This window comes from Mustela nigripes, chromosome 8 (assembly GCF_022355385.1).
Source record: "Mustela nigripes isolate SB6536 chromosome 8, MUSNIG.SB6536, whole genome shotgun sequence".
Classification (NCBI taxonomy): Eukaryota; Metazoa; Chordata; class Mammalia; order Carnivora; family Mustelidae; genus Mustela; species Mustela nigripes.
In genome coordinates, this window is record NC_081564.1 from 25345686 (window position 1) to 25360854 (window position 15169).

At 40.1% G+C, this 15169-nt stretch overlaps 1 pseudogene and 2 gene segments (V, D, J or C); 2 read left to right on the plus strand and 1 right to left on the minus strand.

Moving 5' to 3' along the window:
* The window catches only part of LOC132023362 (probable non-functional immunoglobulin lambda variable 11-55), a 1024259-nt gene that overhangs the window by 109769 nt on the left and 899321 nt on the right, over window positions 1–15169 (plus strand).
* On the minus strand, window positions 10731–12084 carry LOC132023719 (T-complex protein 1 subunit zeta-like; annotated as a pseudogene).
* On the plus strand, window positions 13432–14211 carry LOC132023854 (probable non-functional immunoglobulin lambda variable 5-48). The segment is given in 2 exon segments: window positions 13432–13621; window positions 13743–14211. Coding segments are annotated over 2 exon segments (456 nt in total).

Here is a 15169-nt window from a genome sequence, read left to right on the forward strand (position 1 = left end):
TTTTTTTTTTTTTTTTTTTTTTTTTTTTTTTTTTTTTTTTTTTTTTTTGGAAGTATTTGATCACTGCTTCAATCTTTTTACTAGTTATTGGTCTACTCAGGCTGTCAATTGCTTCCTGATTCAGTCTTGGAAGTCTATATGTTTCCAGAAAGGTATCCATTTCTTCTAGGTTGCTTAACTTATTTGCATATATGTTGCAGCCAGCGTGACAAATTGACCAGGAATGTGAGGGTAAGAGGATAAAGGAAAGAACTCGAGAAGTGGAGAGATGGGGGCTGGAGGAGCACTGAGGAGGATGTTCAACAGTGCTACGTTTATTCAAAGCAATAAGGCCATATGTATAGTGATATTACAACAGGAGAAGCAATACATCTGTGTCTAGTTAAACAACCACAAGTTCCCATAATAAGTTTCACACTTAACTATAAGCAGACCTCGTGATGCCAATGGCAGGTGCCAGTAAAATTGTTCTGTATTGATACAACACACCTGAAAGTAATTTATGGGCTGTATTAGGGCAGCAAGGACGAGCCACGAACTTATGACCCCAACCAAATCATTTCTATCTGACTAGCAAACGTGTGGGAAGTAACGTAGGCGAGCGCACAACACATAGCACAGACCCTTTCTCAGTGCTACTCGACTTTATCAACCTAAGCCTTTTTTTCGGCTATTCAGCCTTTAAAGGAGGCACAAGTCAGGGCCTGGTTTGGTCCTTATCTCAAGCCTTACCATGGCCTCCCACACATGTAACTGTTGATAATAATTTCTGTTGATTGTTTCTATTTCCTTGGTGTTAGTTGTGATCTCTCCCTTTTCATTCATAATTTTATTAATTTGGGTCTTCTCTCTTTTCTTTTTGGATTAGTTTGACCAGTGTTTTATTGATCTTATTGATTCTTTCAAAGAACCAATTTCTAGTTTCATTGATGTGTTCTACTGCATCTCTAGTTTCTGATTGATCTCTGCTCTAATGTTTATTTCCCTTCTTGTGTGTAGGGCTGGCTTAATCTGTAGTTGATTTTCAAGTTTAAGGTGTAAAGACAGCTTGTGTATTCATTATTTTTCAAATTTTTTGATTGAGGCTTGGATGACTATGTATTTCCCCCTTAGGACCACCTTTGCTGTATCACATAAGTTTTGGACCAAAGTGTCTTTATTCTCATTGGTTTCCATGAATAGTTAACTTCTTGTTTGATTTCCTGATTGATCTAAACATTCTTCCATCCAAGTACTAACCATCCTACCCTCCTTAGCTTCCGAGATCAGATGAGATCAGACGCGTCCAGGGTGGTATGGCTGTAGACTAATCCAAACATTCATAAGCAAGGTGGTGTTTAGTGTCCAAGTGTTTTAATTCCTTCTAAACTTTTGCTTGTGGTTGAGTCCAGTTCCAATGCATTATGGTCTGATAATCTCAGGGAATAATCTCAATCTTTTGGTATCAGTTGAACCCTGATTTGTGGTCTATTCTGGAGAAAGTTCCATGTGCACTTGAGAAGAATGAGTTTTAAGGTGGGATGTCCTGAATATATCTATGAGGTCCATCTCTTCCAATGTGTCATTCAAACCTTTTGTTTCTTTCTTGGTTTTCTACTTGCATTATCTGTCCATTACTGAGAGTTGTGTGTTAAGATCCCATACTATTAACACATTCATAACAATATGACTCTTGGGTTTTTTTGGGGTTTTGGGTTTTTTGTTTTTTTTTTTTTAGATTTTATTTATTTTTTTGTCAGAGAGAGAGAGACAGTGTGAGAACACAGGCAGACAAAGTGGCAGATGGAGAAGCAGGATCCCTATGGAACAAGGAGCCCGATACGGGACTCAATCCCGGGATGCTAGGATCATGACCTGAGCCAAAGGCAGCCGCTTAACAAACTGAGCCACCCAGGCGTCCCGACTCTTGGTTTTAATTAATAGTTGGCTTATGTAGTTGGCTGCTCCCATGTTGGGAACATAAATATTTACAATTGTAAGATCTTCCTGGTGGATAGACTCTTTAAGAATGATGTAGTGTCCTTCTGTATCTCTGACTACAGTCTTTAGTTTAAATCTAATTTATCTGATATGAGAATCACTACCCCAGTTTTCCTTTGAGGCCCATTGGCATGAAATATGGTTCTCCATCTTCACTTTCTTTCTTATTGTATCTTTAAGTTCCAAATGTGTCTCTTGTGGCCATCATATGGATGGATCCTGTGCCATTTTATGGGAGCATTTGGCCTTTCACATTGAGAGTCATTATTGAATGATACGTTTTTATTGACATCATGTTACCTGTGAGGTCCTAGTTTCTAGTATTGTCTCTGTACTATGTCACTCTTGGATTCTTTCTTCTTTTATAGAATCTCCCTTAGTATTTCTTGTAGTGTTGGGTTGGTGATTAAATACTCTTTTTTTAAATTTATTTTTATTTTTTTAACTACTTTTCAGTGTACTAGAATTCATTGTTTATGCACCACACCCAGTGCTCCATGCAATACGTGCCCTCCACAATACCCACCACCAGGCTGGGAAATTGGGCCAGCCTGGTCACATCCTCTTTTAAGCCTTCCCAATCTTTATATTTCCATCCATTTTGAATGTCCACCTTGCTGGATAAAGTATTCTTGCCTGAATGTTCTTCTCATTTAGTACCCTGAATATGTCTTGCCAACACTTTCTGGCTTGCCAGGTTTCTGTGGACAGGTCTGATGTTAGTCTCATTGTCCTTCCTCTGTACATAAGGAATCTCTTTCCCCTAGATGCCCTTAGGACCTCTTGTCTAAAATTATGATTGATGAATTTCACAGTCAAGTGTCTTGAGGTCTTTCTAGATTCACTGATCTTGGTGGGTGAACTTTCTGCCTCTAGCACACAAACGCTTGTTCCATTCCCCAGGGTAGGGAAATTTTCATCCAGAATTTGTTCAACTATATATTCTAGTCCTCTCTTTCTCCACCTGCTCAGGGATCCCAATATTTCTGATGCTGGAATGTTTCATGGATTTATTTATTTCCCTAATTCTGTTTCCATGGCTTTTAAGCTTTTTGACTAGGCCTCCTCATGATCCTTTGTCTTTATCAGTTTCTTCTCTAGATCACTAATTCTATGTTCTGCCTTGGTTACCCTAGCTTTTAGAGTATTTAGATTAGATTGGATCTCATTGGTAGCATTTTAAACTTCTGTCAGGTCAGCAGCTCTCCTTCCCTTAGAGATTCTTTGTTGTCCTTCATGCTTTTCTCCAACCTAGTCATTCTCTGGCTAGCTGTTGCCCTGAATTCCCTTTCTTACATACTGTTTATGTCCATATCCAATAGTTCTGATGGAGAGGGCGCAGTATCTGAATTTTTCCTCTGTTGGGTGTTCCTAGATATTTTGGTGAGAGGTTTTTGTGGGGATGTATAGCTCAATACGTCAACCATGATCCAGGCAAGGTGCACTCTGGAAAGTTTTGGAGCAATCATAAGTCACCACCAAAAAGAAAGAAAAAGAAAAAGAGAGAGAGAAAAGAGAAACCAGTCAGAATGAGCCCAAAAAGTAAGACTAATAAGACATATAAACAAAAACAGATAAACAAGAAGACCAACAACAGTAAATGACAAGGAAAAAAAAAAAAAGAAGAACCCAGCCAAAATGAACCCGAAGAATAAGATTTATATAATACCAGAACAAAAACAAATACACAGAAATAAGATGGGAGGGTGGTTATAAATTCTTGATGTGGGTGAGGAAGATTATTTTGATTCTTCCTGGGTGTATCTTGGTATCATTGTTAAAGGATTCAATTTTCCAGAGATAAAAGCCCATTAAAACAGGCTTATAAGGGTGCCTGGGTGGCTCAGTGGGTTAAGCCTCTGCCTTCAGCTTATGTCATGATGCCAGGGTTCTGGGACCGAGCCCTGTATTGAGCTATCTGCTCAGCAGAGAGCCTGCTTCCCCCTCTTCCTCTCTGCCTGCTTTCTCTGCCTACTTGTGATCCCTGTATGTCAAATAAATAAATAAAATCTTTTAAAAATAAATAAAACTGGTTTATACATAGGGGTAGTATTGAATAGGGAAAGAGGATTATCTTGAAGCTTATATTTATATGTATATTAAAAATTAAAAAAGAAAAGAAAAAGAAAAACACAGATATATGTATGTAAAAAAGTTCATGCTAAAAGGTTACTGTGGAATATGTTGTATTGAACCTCTAGTTGTAATGGTAAGTAGGTTAAAAAATTAAAAGAACAAGAATCATGAGAACAAATTTTTAAAAAATATATCTATGAAATATACAGGTTTTATGGCAGCACTGTGAGCTTAGTATATTGTTTCTCCTGATGTTGGGGTTTTACAGTTTTATTGGGACATTTTGGCAGTTGTTTTTGTTCTTTTGGCTTGCTTTTTGGGGGAGGGGCCTCCCACACTGTTTTTCAGTCAGTCTTGCTTGGGTTGAATTGTCCTACCCCCTATCAAGCAGCTGGGTTGTGAAAACAAGTTTTCCGGGCTTTTGTTCTCCAGAGGATTTTGTTCTTTGGTGGCTTTTTGCAGATTTTCAGAGGTTTAGTGGAAAGCATACTGCACCCAGACCTCCACCTCAGAGAGAAGCTTCAGTCTGCTCCTCTCTGAGTGGTCCAGAACTCATAGACTCCCTCTCTGCAAACTCCACTGAACAGCGCAACCTCCCACAGGTGGTGCACACCCACAGTCACGGCCTCTGTGGTCACCCAGGCACCTGCTTATCTCTGCACCCCTGTGCCACTAAATCCTTGATTTATTGATCCAAGGAGACCTCTTCCTGTGGCTGCCCTTGGCAGGACTGCTGTCTGGAGTCCAGGCCCACACTGGGTGTGATCAGATCCTATGGTCATGGAGCTCATTGGAAGGCTGCTGCTGAGGGATCCCAACCAGAGATCACGCTGGGTTCTCCCAGGCATGGGCTGGAAGTGTTAAGACCCTTGGCTGGTAGCAGAAGGCAGCAGTCCTAGAGAGTACTGGCTGGTGCCCACACCAAGCTCTCTCAGGCATGGGCAGGAGTGTGCCCAGTGAAGCCAAGGTGCAAGTATCAGAAATCTGGGGGCTCAGGGACCACAGACTGAAGGCTCTGCCCCACTCTTTCTGGCATGGGTGGACACTGGTGGTGGCTGTCCTGGGTCCATAGGCTTAGTCCCATGCCTGTGCCACCTGATTACACCAGTTGTCCCTTAAGATATTTTGCTCTTTTTGAATGCTTTTAACCAGACTCCAAGTTTATGCTGGTCCTCAAACACAGGGCACATTCATAATGGGGTATTACTTTCCAATGGTTTGCTTCTGGAGGCTCCCTCCCCCTTCTGTTTATTCTGATATTAGTCTGAGCGTTCCCACTCTGCTATTCTGCTTTACCTCTCCACTGATGTCTTCTGCCCCCATAAAGATCCAGAAGTGAATAATGTTTCATCTTAGGCTGATTTCCTGGGTGTTCAGAGTGTTCTGGTAGATATTTAGCTCACCTTAGGGGGCCAGTTAAAATAGGGTCTCCTACTTCTCTACCATCTTGCCCCTTCTCCAGTGCAGCTCTTTCTGCTCATGGATCCTGTCCTAATGCTTTAATAAAACCACTTTTTTTTTTTTCACTGAAGACATCTCGAGAATTATTTTTTTGATTTTTTGCTCTAAACACCAACACATCCACAAAGTCATCAAAGACCCAATAAACATAGGAAATTATTTTGGCAAAACAGAATCTTGGTTTATTTTATTGTTTTGTTTGCTTTTTTTTTTTTTCAGATAAAATTGGAAAAAGAAAAATCTTTTGTTCATAGTTTCTTATTAGTAGCAGACCAATAGTTCAAGAGAAATTTTTTTCCTTTTAATAAAGAGAAAGGAAAATTTGTGCACTAGTAACTTTTAATATTAAAACTCCTTTATTTACTTAAATTGACCCTCATCTTCCCAAGTACTGACCACACATAAAGTTCTTTTCCAAAGATTCCTTTTACATAAATCTTGTAAGACCTTGCTTTTGCATTCACACTTTGTCCTTTATTTTTACTTTTTAAATAATCAGCCTCAACTTAGATAAAAGCCAGCTTTCCCCTAACCAAAAATGCATGTTTATTTCTCTCATTTTTTTCTTACCAAAACACTTGTCTTACTTTCCTTACAAAGTTATCTCCCTTGTTATTTCCAATAGTCTTAATAATATTTATTAGAATTCTTAAATGTTAGCAACCTGAATTTCTAGTTGAAATTAAGTAGTCACTAGTTGTGAACTGTTACACCTGGATTCTTTATATTATACATTCATTAATACAGTTCATTTTTTCTAGAAACACATGCCTTTAATAGTACAATCTGTTAATAAGTCATAAAATATATTTACTAACACATCCAGATATATATTTAGTTTCTCTATAAGACAAAAGTAGATAAATTATATTCAGTATGTAATGTTTCATTATTTTATCTTCTTTGGAAATGATCTAGATAATTGACAAATGTAACTTTCCTCACAACTTGGTTTATTAAAACTTTAAATTTTAGGTAACCAAAGATTTTGGAGCTATTTAAAAGTTTACCTATGAACTCTTTAATTTTACAATGGTTGTTCTCAACTATTATATCTCAACAACCAATGGTTGTTCTCACCCTTATGTTCAGGTTGCCCACAGATCATCATGAGCCATAAGGCATTAGGCAAAGTTGGCCATTGTTCCAAGGTTTCTCTTTCTTTGAAAAATTTTGCAATAGAGATAACATGAATGTATCTGATGACATGCAATATTGGGGTCTGGAATCAAATGGGCAAGAGAGAATTCTTGAGACATATTTGGTGCAAAAAAAAATGTGGTTTTATAAAAGCACAGGGTCAGGACCTGTGGGCATAAAGTTGCCCTGGGCTTCTGAGGGGTGACTGATTATATACTTTCCAGTTGGGGAGGTGATAAGGATAAAGTTAAGTCTCTAAGGAATTTGTAAAAAGGTTTCCAGGGCCTTAAAGGGCTAGTTGCTGTTAAGAAGAGGTAAGTTGTTACTGTCTAGTGAAACCCTGGTCATAAGATCTTTCAGACGTGTATCAGTAGGCCACATGCTTGGATAATGATTGCTAACATGCATCTTCGAGAGATTGAAATAAAGGGAGTTTCCAAAGGGATTTTCTATGTTAAAGAATACTTACAGGATCCTAGAGGTTTGGCTAATGTCAAGCTAAGGTTGTCCTTTGCCTTTAGCAAAGTATTAACATCAAGACAGTTGGGATCCTGGAGAAAGCTTACTCTGCTTATCCCAAGTACTTGTCAGTGGGCTACAAGTTGTAAGGATTTTTTTTTCTTTTGCCTTTGTTCACCGCATTACAGAAAGGGAATAGATGATGTGGCCCCGATATCTCACAGTTGACTCCCTCATTAGTCTAAGAAAACAAAGGCCTCCATTGCAGAGGTGCTAGGGATGGTGTAGTGAAAACAGTGTCTCCACTCTTCCACAAAATCGTGGACACCTCCAGTCACAATGTAGGAATTGATGTTGGGATTTGGAATCAATGGTCAAGAAAGAATTCTTGAGATGTCTTTGGTGCAAAAAGGTGGCTTTCTTAAAACAGGGGGGGTAGGACCTGTGGGCAGGAAGAGTTACACTGGGGTTGTGAGGATTAGTCCATTATAAACTTTCAGATTGGAAGGGAGTTAAGAATAGCACAAGTCAAACAAATAAAAAATAGCACAAGTCTCCAAGGTACTTTAGAAACAAGTTTTCCAGGACCTTGAAAGGGCTTTCTATTGTTAGGAAAAGGTCATTTATTACTGTTTAGTAAAAGCTTAGTCATGAGACACTTCAGGTGTATATCAGTGGGTCATACGCTTGGAGGATGATTGTTAACATATATATTTATAAGTATATATATTAGAAAATATATATTTTTGACAGGGGGGTTAGAGATAAAGGAAATATCCAAAGGAATTTATATATGTTTAAAGTAGACTCACAGGATCCTGGGTGTTGGGCTAAGATTGTCTCTTGCCCTTAGCAAAGTATCAACATCAAGGCAGCTGATCTCCCAATGGAAGGCCAGTCTACCTATTTCAAGGACTTGTCAGTGATCTGTCAGTATTAAGGAAATTTATTTTTTTTCTTTTGACTTTGTTTCCCATATCGCAAACCTTCTAATCTGGGATACTGGGAAGGCAGTATAGGAATGGAACTTTCCAGGACTAACAAGGAGTGAGTGCTGAGATAATTAATGCTTCTGATGAGCTGCAAGATCTTATGACAAACTACCCTGACAGCTGGCATCACAAAGATTTCTAGTTTATTTGGCCACAAAGGTGCATCCCTTTAAGTACAGCTTTCAGATGGCAGACACCAGAAAGAATGTTTTCATTGGTCAAAAAACTAAGCATTTAGGACTTGGAAAAAGAGAAAGAAAAATCCCCACTATTTTTCCCCCCTGGCTAAGCCTTGTGTCTCTTGCAACCACACCAATGAATAGGAGGGGTTTTCCCCAGGTTTGGGGACTGCACTTCATTGTACAGAAGTTCTCATGATGTTGGCAGATGATCTAGTCTCAATCTAACATGTGCCCTGACCAACTTAACTTATGAGTTGAGTTTTGTTGAGGTGAGCACTCTATCAGTATTAAGTGCTTGACCTATGCCACCAATTTTGTGGCTCTGGCCTCAAGGATGCCCTGTACCAACAACCTGTGCATCTGTTTGGAGTTTGTCCAAATAGATGCACTTCTGGTGGGAACTGTGGACTCACCAGTCTGTAGGGCCAACCCCAACAGCAGGCTTCTAAAGCCTACACTTGCAATCTGCCCTGCGTTAATTCTTTTTTAGGACATGCAACAGTGAAGACACAAAGGAAAATAAAGACCATCTCTAGAAAGAAATGGATCAATAACCAGAGTGCTCTACCACATTTTTACCAAGAGTCCCTAAGTCCAAGGAACTAGTTCCACAATATTTCTTTCTGCTAGTCTAAATGTAGAGACAGGAAAAATGATTCTCACCACTCTCGCTCCATTGGATTCCTTAGACAGATGTTCTGGGAGGCTAACAGGCTAAGAAATCTTACCTTCTGCTGACAGCACATCGGATTTCCCAGGATCTCAGCAGCACCATTCAGGTAAAGCGGTATCCATCAAGTTCAGGCCACTTTTCTGGATCAAAAGATGCTTTCACTCATGCAGGAGTTCTGATATCTCTGGATTCCAGCACAAGAGGGAGGTGTCTATTACTGTCAAGGTATATGCCAAGATAGTGATACACAATACTCCATATCTATAGGAAGTGAGACAGACTCTCCCTCCATTCCCTGGGCTTGGTGACATCCCCCCTCAGGTGGCTCAGGGGGTGACTTCTGTTGTCATATCTTCATCAGACCCTTATTTTTCTTGGGAAAAGATTATTTGACAAAGTCATATCCCTTTCCTCTGTTAAATTTTAAGATCTATAACCTATTATCACTGTGTTCATATTCTCAAATATAAAATGAGCTTGTTTATTGATAAAAATTATTCAGTGGGTATATCAGAGTCTAAAAGGTGTTGATTCCAGCTCTGGGTCTAGTGGGGGCTCACCAGTGCTTCTGGTCTGAGTGTTTCAACCCAGGCTTGAGGTAACATAACCAGCATGTAGAAATAAATACGTAATTATGGAGAAGTAACAAACCATCAACATTTAAAAATGAAAACAATACCATGCATACTTATATAAATTTATTGGAGAGACAGAGAGAGAGAGACATCACAAATAGGCGGAGAGGCAGGCAGAGAGAGGGGGAAGCAGGCTCCCTGCTGATCAGAGAGTCCTATGTGGGTCTTCTTGATCCCATGACCCTGAGACCATGACCTGAGCCAAAGGCAGAGGCTTAACTCACTGAGCCACACACACTCTTAATTCTTAAATTCTTCAGGTCAAATTTGAGAAATATTGAAAGACTTGTGCATGGAGAAAACATCTTAAGAGAAATGAAATGAACTTGAACAAATGAATAGATATTCCTTGCTTGTGGATCAAAATGGTGAATTTGGCTATAATAATGACTTCCTAAAATTTTCAGTCATGGTTGTTGTCAGCAGATTCTGGCACAAAACAAACAAGCAGATTCACATATATTCTTACAAAAATATTAGAATACATAATACAGTATATACACATATAACAAGAAGTATATGTAATGACCAATAGTGGTTTATTGCAGAGATGCAACACCAATTTACTATTCAGAAATCAATCAGTATAACTTGCTGTTTTACCAGGTTAAAAGGGAAAAATCCCATGATTTCAGCAAAAAATATATGAAAAGCATTTGACATAATTCAAAAACCTATTCATGATAATAAATGAGAATGAATGAACGAATGAATGAACATGATCAAAATTCTCAGAGAATGAGGAAGAGAGGGGCACATCTTCAGTTTGGTAAAGAAAGGTATATGATACCTACAGCTAACACACATGGAGGTGTGTTTTCCAAGGAACATTTTTCAAGGAACATTGAAAGGTAGATAGTATATAGGATATACTACAGTAGATAGCAGGTAGTGGATAGTAAATAGGATAGTATATACAATACTTTTATATCACTGAAGCTTAAGTGAAACATCCTGTCTATTAGGTAAAAATTACCTGCTTAATGTGTGTACTCTGTAATACAATAAAAAAGAGTACTATAATTATAATTTCAGGACTTAAGAATTTAAGGGTCAGTGTCCCTTTTTTTCTCACATGGAAGAAGCAAATTCTTTTGAAAATCGTTTGAGGTTTGGACAAAATTTTCACAGCTCAATTCTTAGGATCACTCTGCAGAGTCTTTGTGATCCAGATGACACAAGGGAAGCTCCAACTTTCTGGAGAAGACATTCCAGCTCACACGATCTCATCAGAAAGGAGACTGTTGGTGGCAAGCACAGTGTGGGAATGAAGAACCTATTTCTTTCCACAGTAGTTACCTTCCACTGCTTCCATTGCTCACCTTGGCTCAAGTCCATACCCAGAAGCTGACCTGATTCTACTTGAACTTTAGTGTATTTCCTGAAGATCAAAACCAGAGTTCTGGGCAAGAACCTTGGGACTCATGAGCTTGAACTCCAAGTTGGGTCCAGCCCTTAACACTGGGCTTATATTTAGCCAAGGCTTCTGCCACTGCCACCTTCACTGCCCCAGCACCTGGAACTACAGAACCATCACCAGTAGCATCCTTAACAGCCTATAGTCCATCTCTCACCACAGCTTTAATCGGAGTGTGTGCTTATTTGGTCCTTTGACCAATAATGCAACAGAGCTGGGATTGTTGTATTTCTCAATAAAGGTGGGTTTCTCTTCTCCCAATGTGCATTCATATACAAGTCCTGCATACACAGGACTGCATACACAACTCCTATACCAGTCCAAACAATAAAGATTTAGGTCATTAAAGAAATGAAAACTACTCCACTATAAACAAGAGTCAGCCTTTCCATATTTCTCCTTTTAGCTCTATGAAGAGTTACTGCTCCTTCTTTTACAAGAGCATCTGAGGACAAGGGGTCATTTCCCTTGTGATTAAAAACAACAAATCTTTTATCTGAATCACCACGGACTTTCGTTACCGGTTTAACTATTTTTTGAACTCCATTTTCAATAAATTTTCCTTCAGCTTTTATGAGTTTTTCTTTCCCTTCTGTGTTCTTGTAAAACAGAAAATTCATTTCTGTTTTTTTTTTCATATTCTCATGACATAATGCATGTGAGGAGGTATATGCACCTTCTACTCTTTTTTTTCATGTCAGTTACCATACTCCTTGGTTGAAAAAAAGAGGACTACAGTTTCTGTTAAGATATCAGTAAGTTTAGCATTTACTTTAGTATATTCTGGCCACATCTATGAGTGTTTCTTTGTGCATTTCTTTGCTTACTTTGACGTGTTCCAAAAACTGAAATGCGGGGGTTTGGAGGTCGGGGTACCAGGTGGTGGGTATTATAGAGGGCACCGATTGCATGGAGCACTGGGTGTGGTGAAAAAATAATGAATACTGTTATGCTGAACATAAATAAATTAATAAAAAAACGGAAATGCTTTTTCCTACGTAACTTTAAATACTTTGGTTATTATTCTGGGGTGAAGCCTTTCAGAAATGTAGAGATCTGCTTGTTTCAGCAGCTCCCAATGATTAGAAATCAAGAGTTGGTTGCTTACCCACTGAGCCACCCATTATATGAAGATAATTTTGAAAAAGCTGCAAAAAATCTTTTACAGGAAGGATAGGCATTTGGAAAAATGACCACAGAACAACTGGATAACTATGGGGGGTTATTAATATCCCCTAAACCTCTCACCTTATTTAAAAAAATCATTGAAAGTGTCCCAGGCTTAACTGTAAAACATAAAGCTATAAGCTTTAGAAGAGAACAGAAGAAAATCTTCAAGATCTAGGGTTTGTGTAAACATGTTTAGACAAGATACCAAAATCACAACCCATAAAGCAAAAAAGACATAAATTGGACTTCATCAAGATAAATTAATCTTATTCCTTTACTTTGTGAAATAGACAATTACATCATCTGAAGAAAAAAGATTAAAATACAAGTTCATTTATGGAAGAGGAGTTGGAATCCATTGCTTTAATGAACACAGCTGTAGAACACTCGAAATGTATGTTAGTACTCTAAATTGCATCCCAATGGAGGGATATGATGCTTGCAGTATCTTCTCTGGGGTGACTTACATTGTAATTTAGGTGAATTTTTGCATCTCACATAAACCAGGACTCCTTCTGAGAATGAAAAACAGAACAGTAATCATGGGAGCCACTATAAAATCACACTGTCAATTAATCAAACTGCTTGTAAATAGACAGGGACCTGATAAATTAGAGAAACCATGTGGGCTCTCAAGGGTTTGGTCCTTGGTGAGGTGTGCACCCTGTGACCAGCAGAGGGCGCTGTGGGACTGCCCTGCTATTCCCACATGGCAGCTCTGAGAACCATTCACTCACTGGAAGAGATGATGCTGAGTGAAATAAGTCAAGCAGAGAGAGTAAATTATCATATGGTTTCACTTATTTGTGGAGCATAACAAACAGCATGGAGGACATGGGGAGTTAGAGAGGAGAAGGGAGTTGGGGGAAATTGGAAGGGGAGGTGAACCATGAGAGACTATGGATTCTGAAAAACATCTGAGGGTTTTGAAGGGGCGGGGGGAGGGAGGTCGGGGTACCAGGTGGTGGGTATTAGAGAGGGCAAGGATTGCATGGAGCACTGGGTGCTGTGCAAAAACAATGAATAATGTTACCCTGAAAAGAAATAAAAATTTAAAAAGAAAAGAAAAGAAAGGGGAGTGGGCCTTGTGCTCCCAGATGAGGACTCAGTCTCTGTGTCCTCTCTGGCCTGGTAGAATCCCCATAGCAGGGACCTGTGGGTGGGCTCAGCAGGTGCTTCCTCCCAGGGCTCTCCCCAGGGGATAAAGCCAACAGCCTTTCTCTTCAGTGTGTGGTGTGAGCTGAGCTCCAGCACCAGGGCTCAGAGAAGGGCTGGGAAGTCACTGGATGGACCCCATTTGCATGGACAGCCCCTTCTGTGGCAGATGGTAGAAGATAAAAGGAAGCTTGGGGCAGCCCAGTGCACTGTGGGGACCAGAGTCTGTGTTACTATGGCCTGGACTCTTGTTCTCCTCATGTTCCTGTCTCACTGCACAGGTAAGAACAGGCCTTGGGGACCAGTTCTCAGTGCCCAGCCTCTTCCAGCCCCTCTGCTCAGAGATTTGAGGGGATTCACCTTGGCTTCTGCCCCATCACTCATGTGTGTCTGTGCTTACAGGTTCCATCTCCCAGCTTTTGGTGACCCAGCCTCCCTTCCTCTCTGCATCTCTGGAAACAACAGCCAGACTCACCTGCACCCTGAGCAGTGACATCAGTGTTGATATTTACCCCATATTCTGGTACCAGCAGAAGCCAGGGAGCCCTCCTCGTTACCTCCTTACCTATGTAACAGACTCAAACAAGCACCAGGGCTCCGGGGTCCCGAGCCGCTTCTCTGGATCCAAAGATGCCTCAGCCAGTGAAGGGATTCTGCTCATCTCTGGGCTCCAGGCAGAGGATGAGGCTGATTATTACTGTCAGTCATTTGATGTTAGTGATGGACACAGTGATACGGGTAGATGAGGAAGTTGGACAAAAACCTCTGTCTGCTCTGGATACTTTCCCATTTTAAAATAACTTTGGATATATATTAGTGTTAAGAAAAACAACAGGCCCCAAATGGAGTCCCTTATATTAAGTTCTACAAAAATTTCAGACCTAACCTACCTATACTTCCAGTCTCTCCAGGAGAGGAGTTTTCAACCAATCCATCAGGAATTTCCTGTTCAGCACTAGTGATACAAATCTGTCTGAAGAGACTACCTGTCCTTCCCCTGAAAGAAGTTGTCCTTACCAGAAACAATCCTTTTTCTTACTGATACTTCCTTATCCAACCCAGTTTCTCCTTAATGAAAGCCTTCATTTCCTAGGATTCCTCCAAGAACCTGCTTCTTCAGATGGGATGCTTTTGGACTTGTGTGTGGGTGAATAAAAACAACCAAAAATTTCAGTTTACTAGGTTGAATGTTTGTCCTCTAATCCTAGCTACATCCAGAAGTAGCTTCTGACACAGAGTGGCTCTCCTCTTGATCTCCCATTTCATGTTCTGATGTCTCAGGAAAACTGAGGGGGAAAAAAAAAAAAAAAAAACTAGAAGAAAACTTATGATGGCACCAAGACTATGCTTTGTGATTCATATTTAATGAAACCAGAACCTCTGGAGTCTTTTCTTTTTTTAATTATCAAAAAAAAAGAAAAATAATTATTCCTATGAAAGCATCTCTCTGGGTCAGGAGTGCCTAGAACATTCCAGCAAATTGACAGACCCTCTAGGGCATGGACTGTGCTCTTTGTGGGGTCAGGGCAGAGCACCCTTCCTCCCCTGTGCTGACCGCCTTCCAAGAGTATGGTGGCCCAGGGAAAAGGCAGTCACTGTGAGACACTTTTGGGGGACACAGGCCCTGGAAGAATGGCAGGCAAAGAATTGGCATTGCATACTCACAGGGTTTCTGAACCTTCATTTGGGGTTTCACGGCGAGGGGGGCCAGACACAGGTGTGTGGGGGGGTTGGGTTTGTGGGCCTGAGGCCTTATAACCACTTCACATAATTTAAGAGGGTGAGGGGAAGCTCCAACATCACGGAGAAAATGTTGAGCCTGCTTCAAG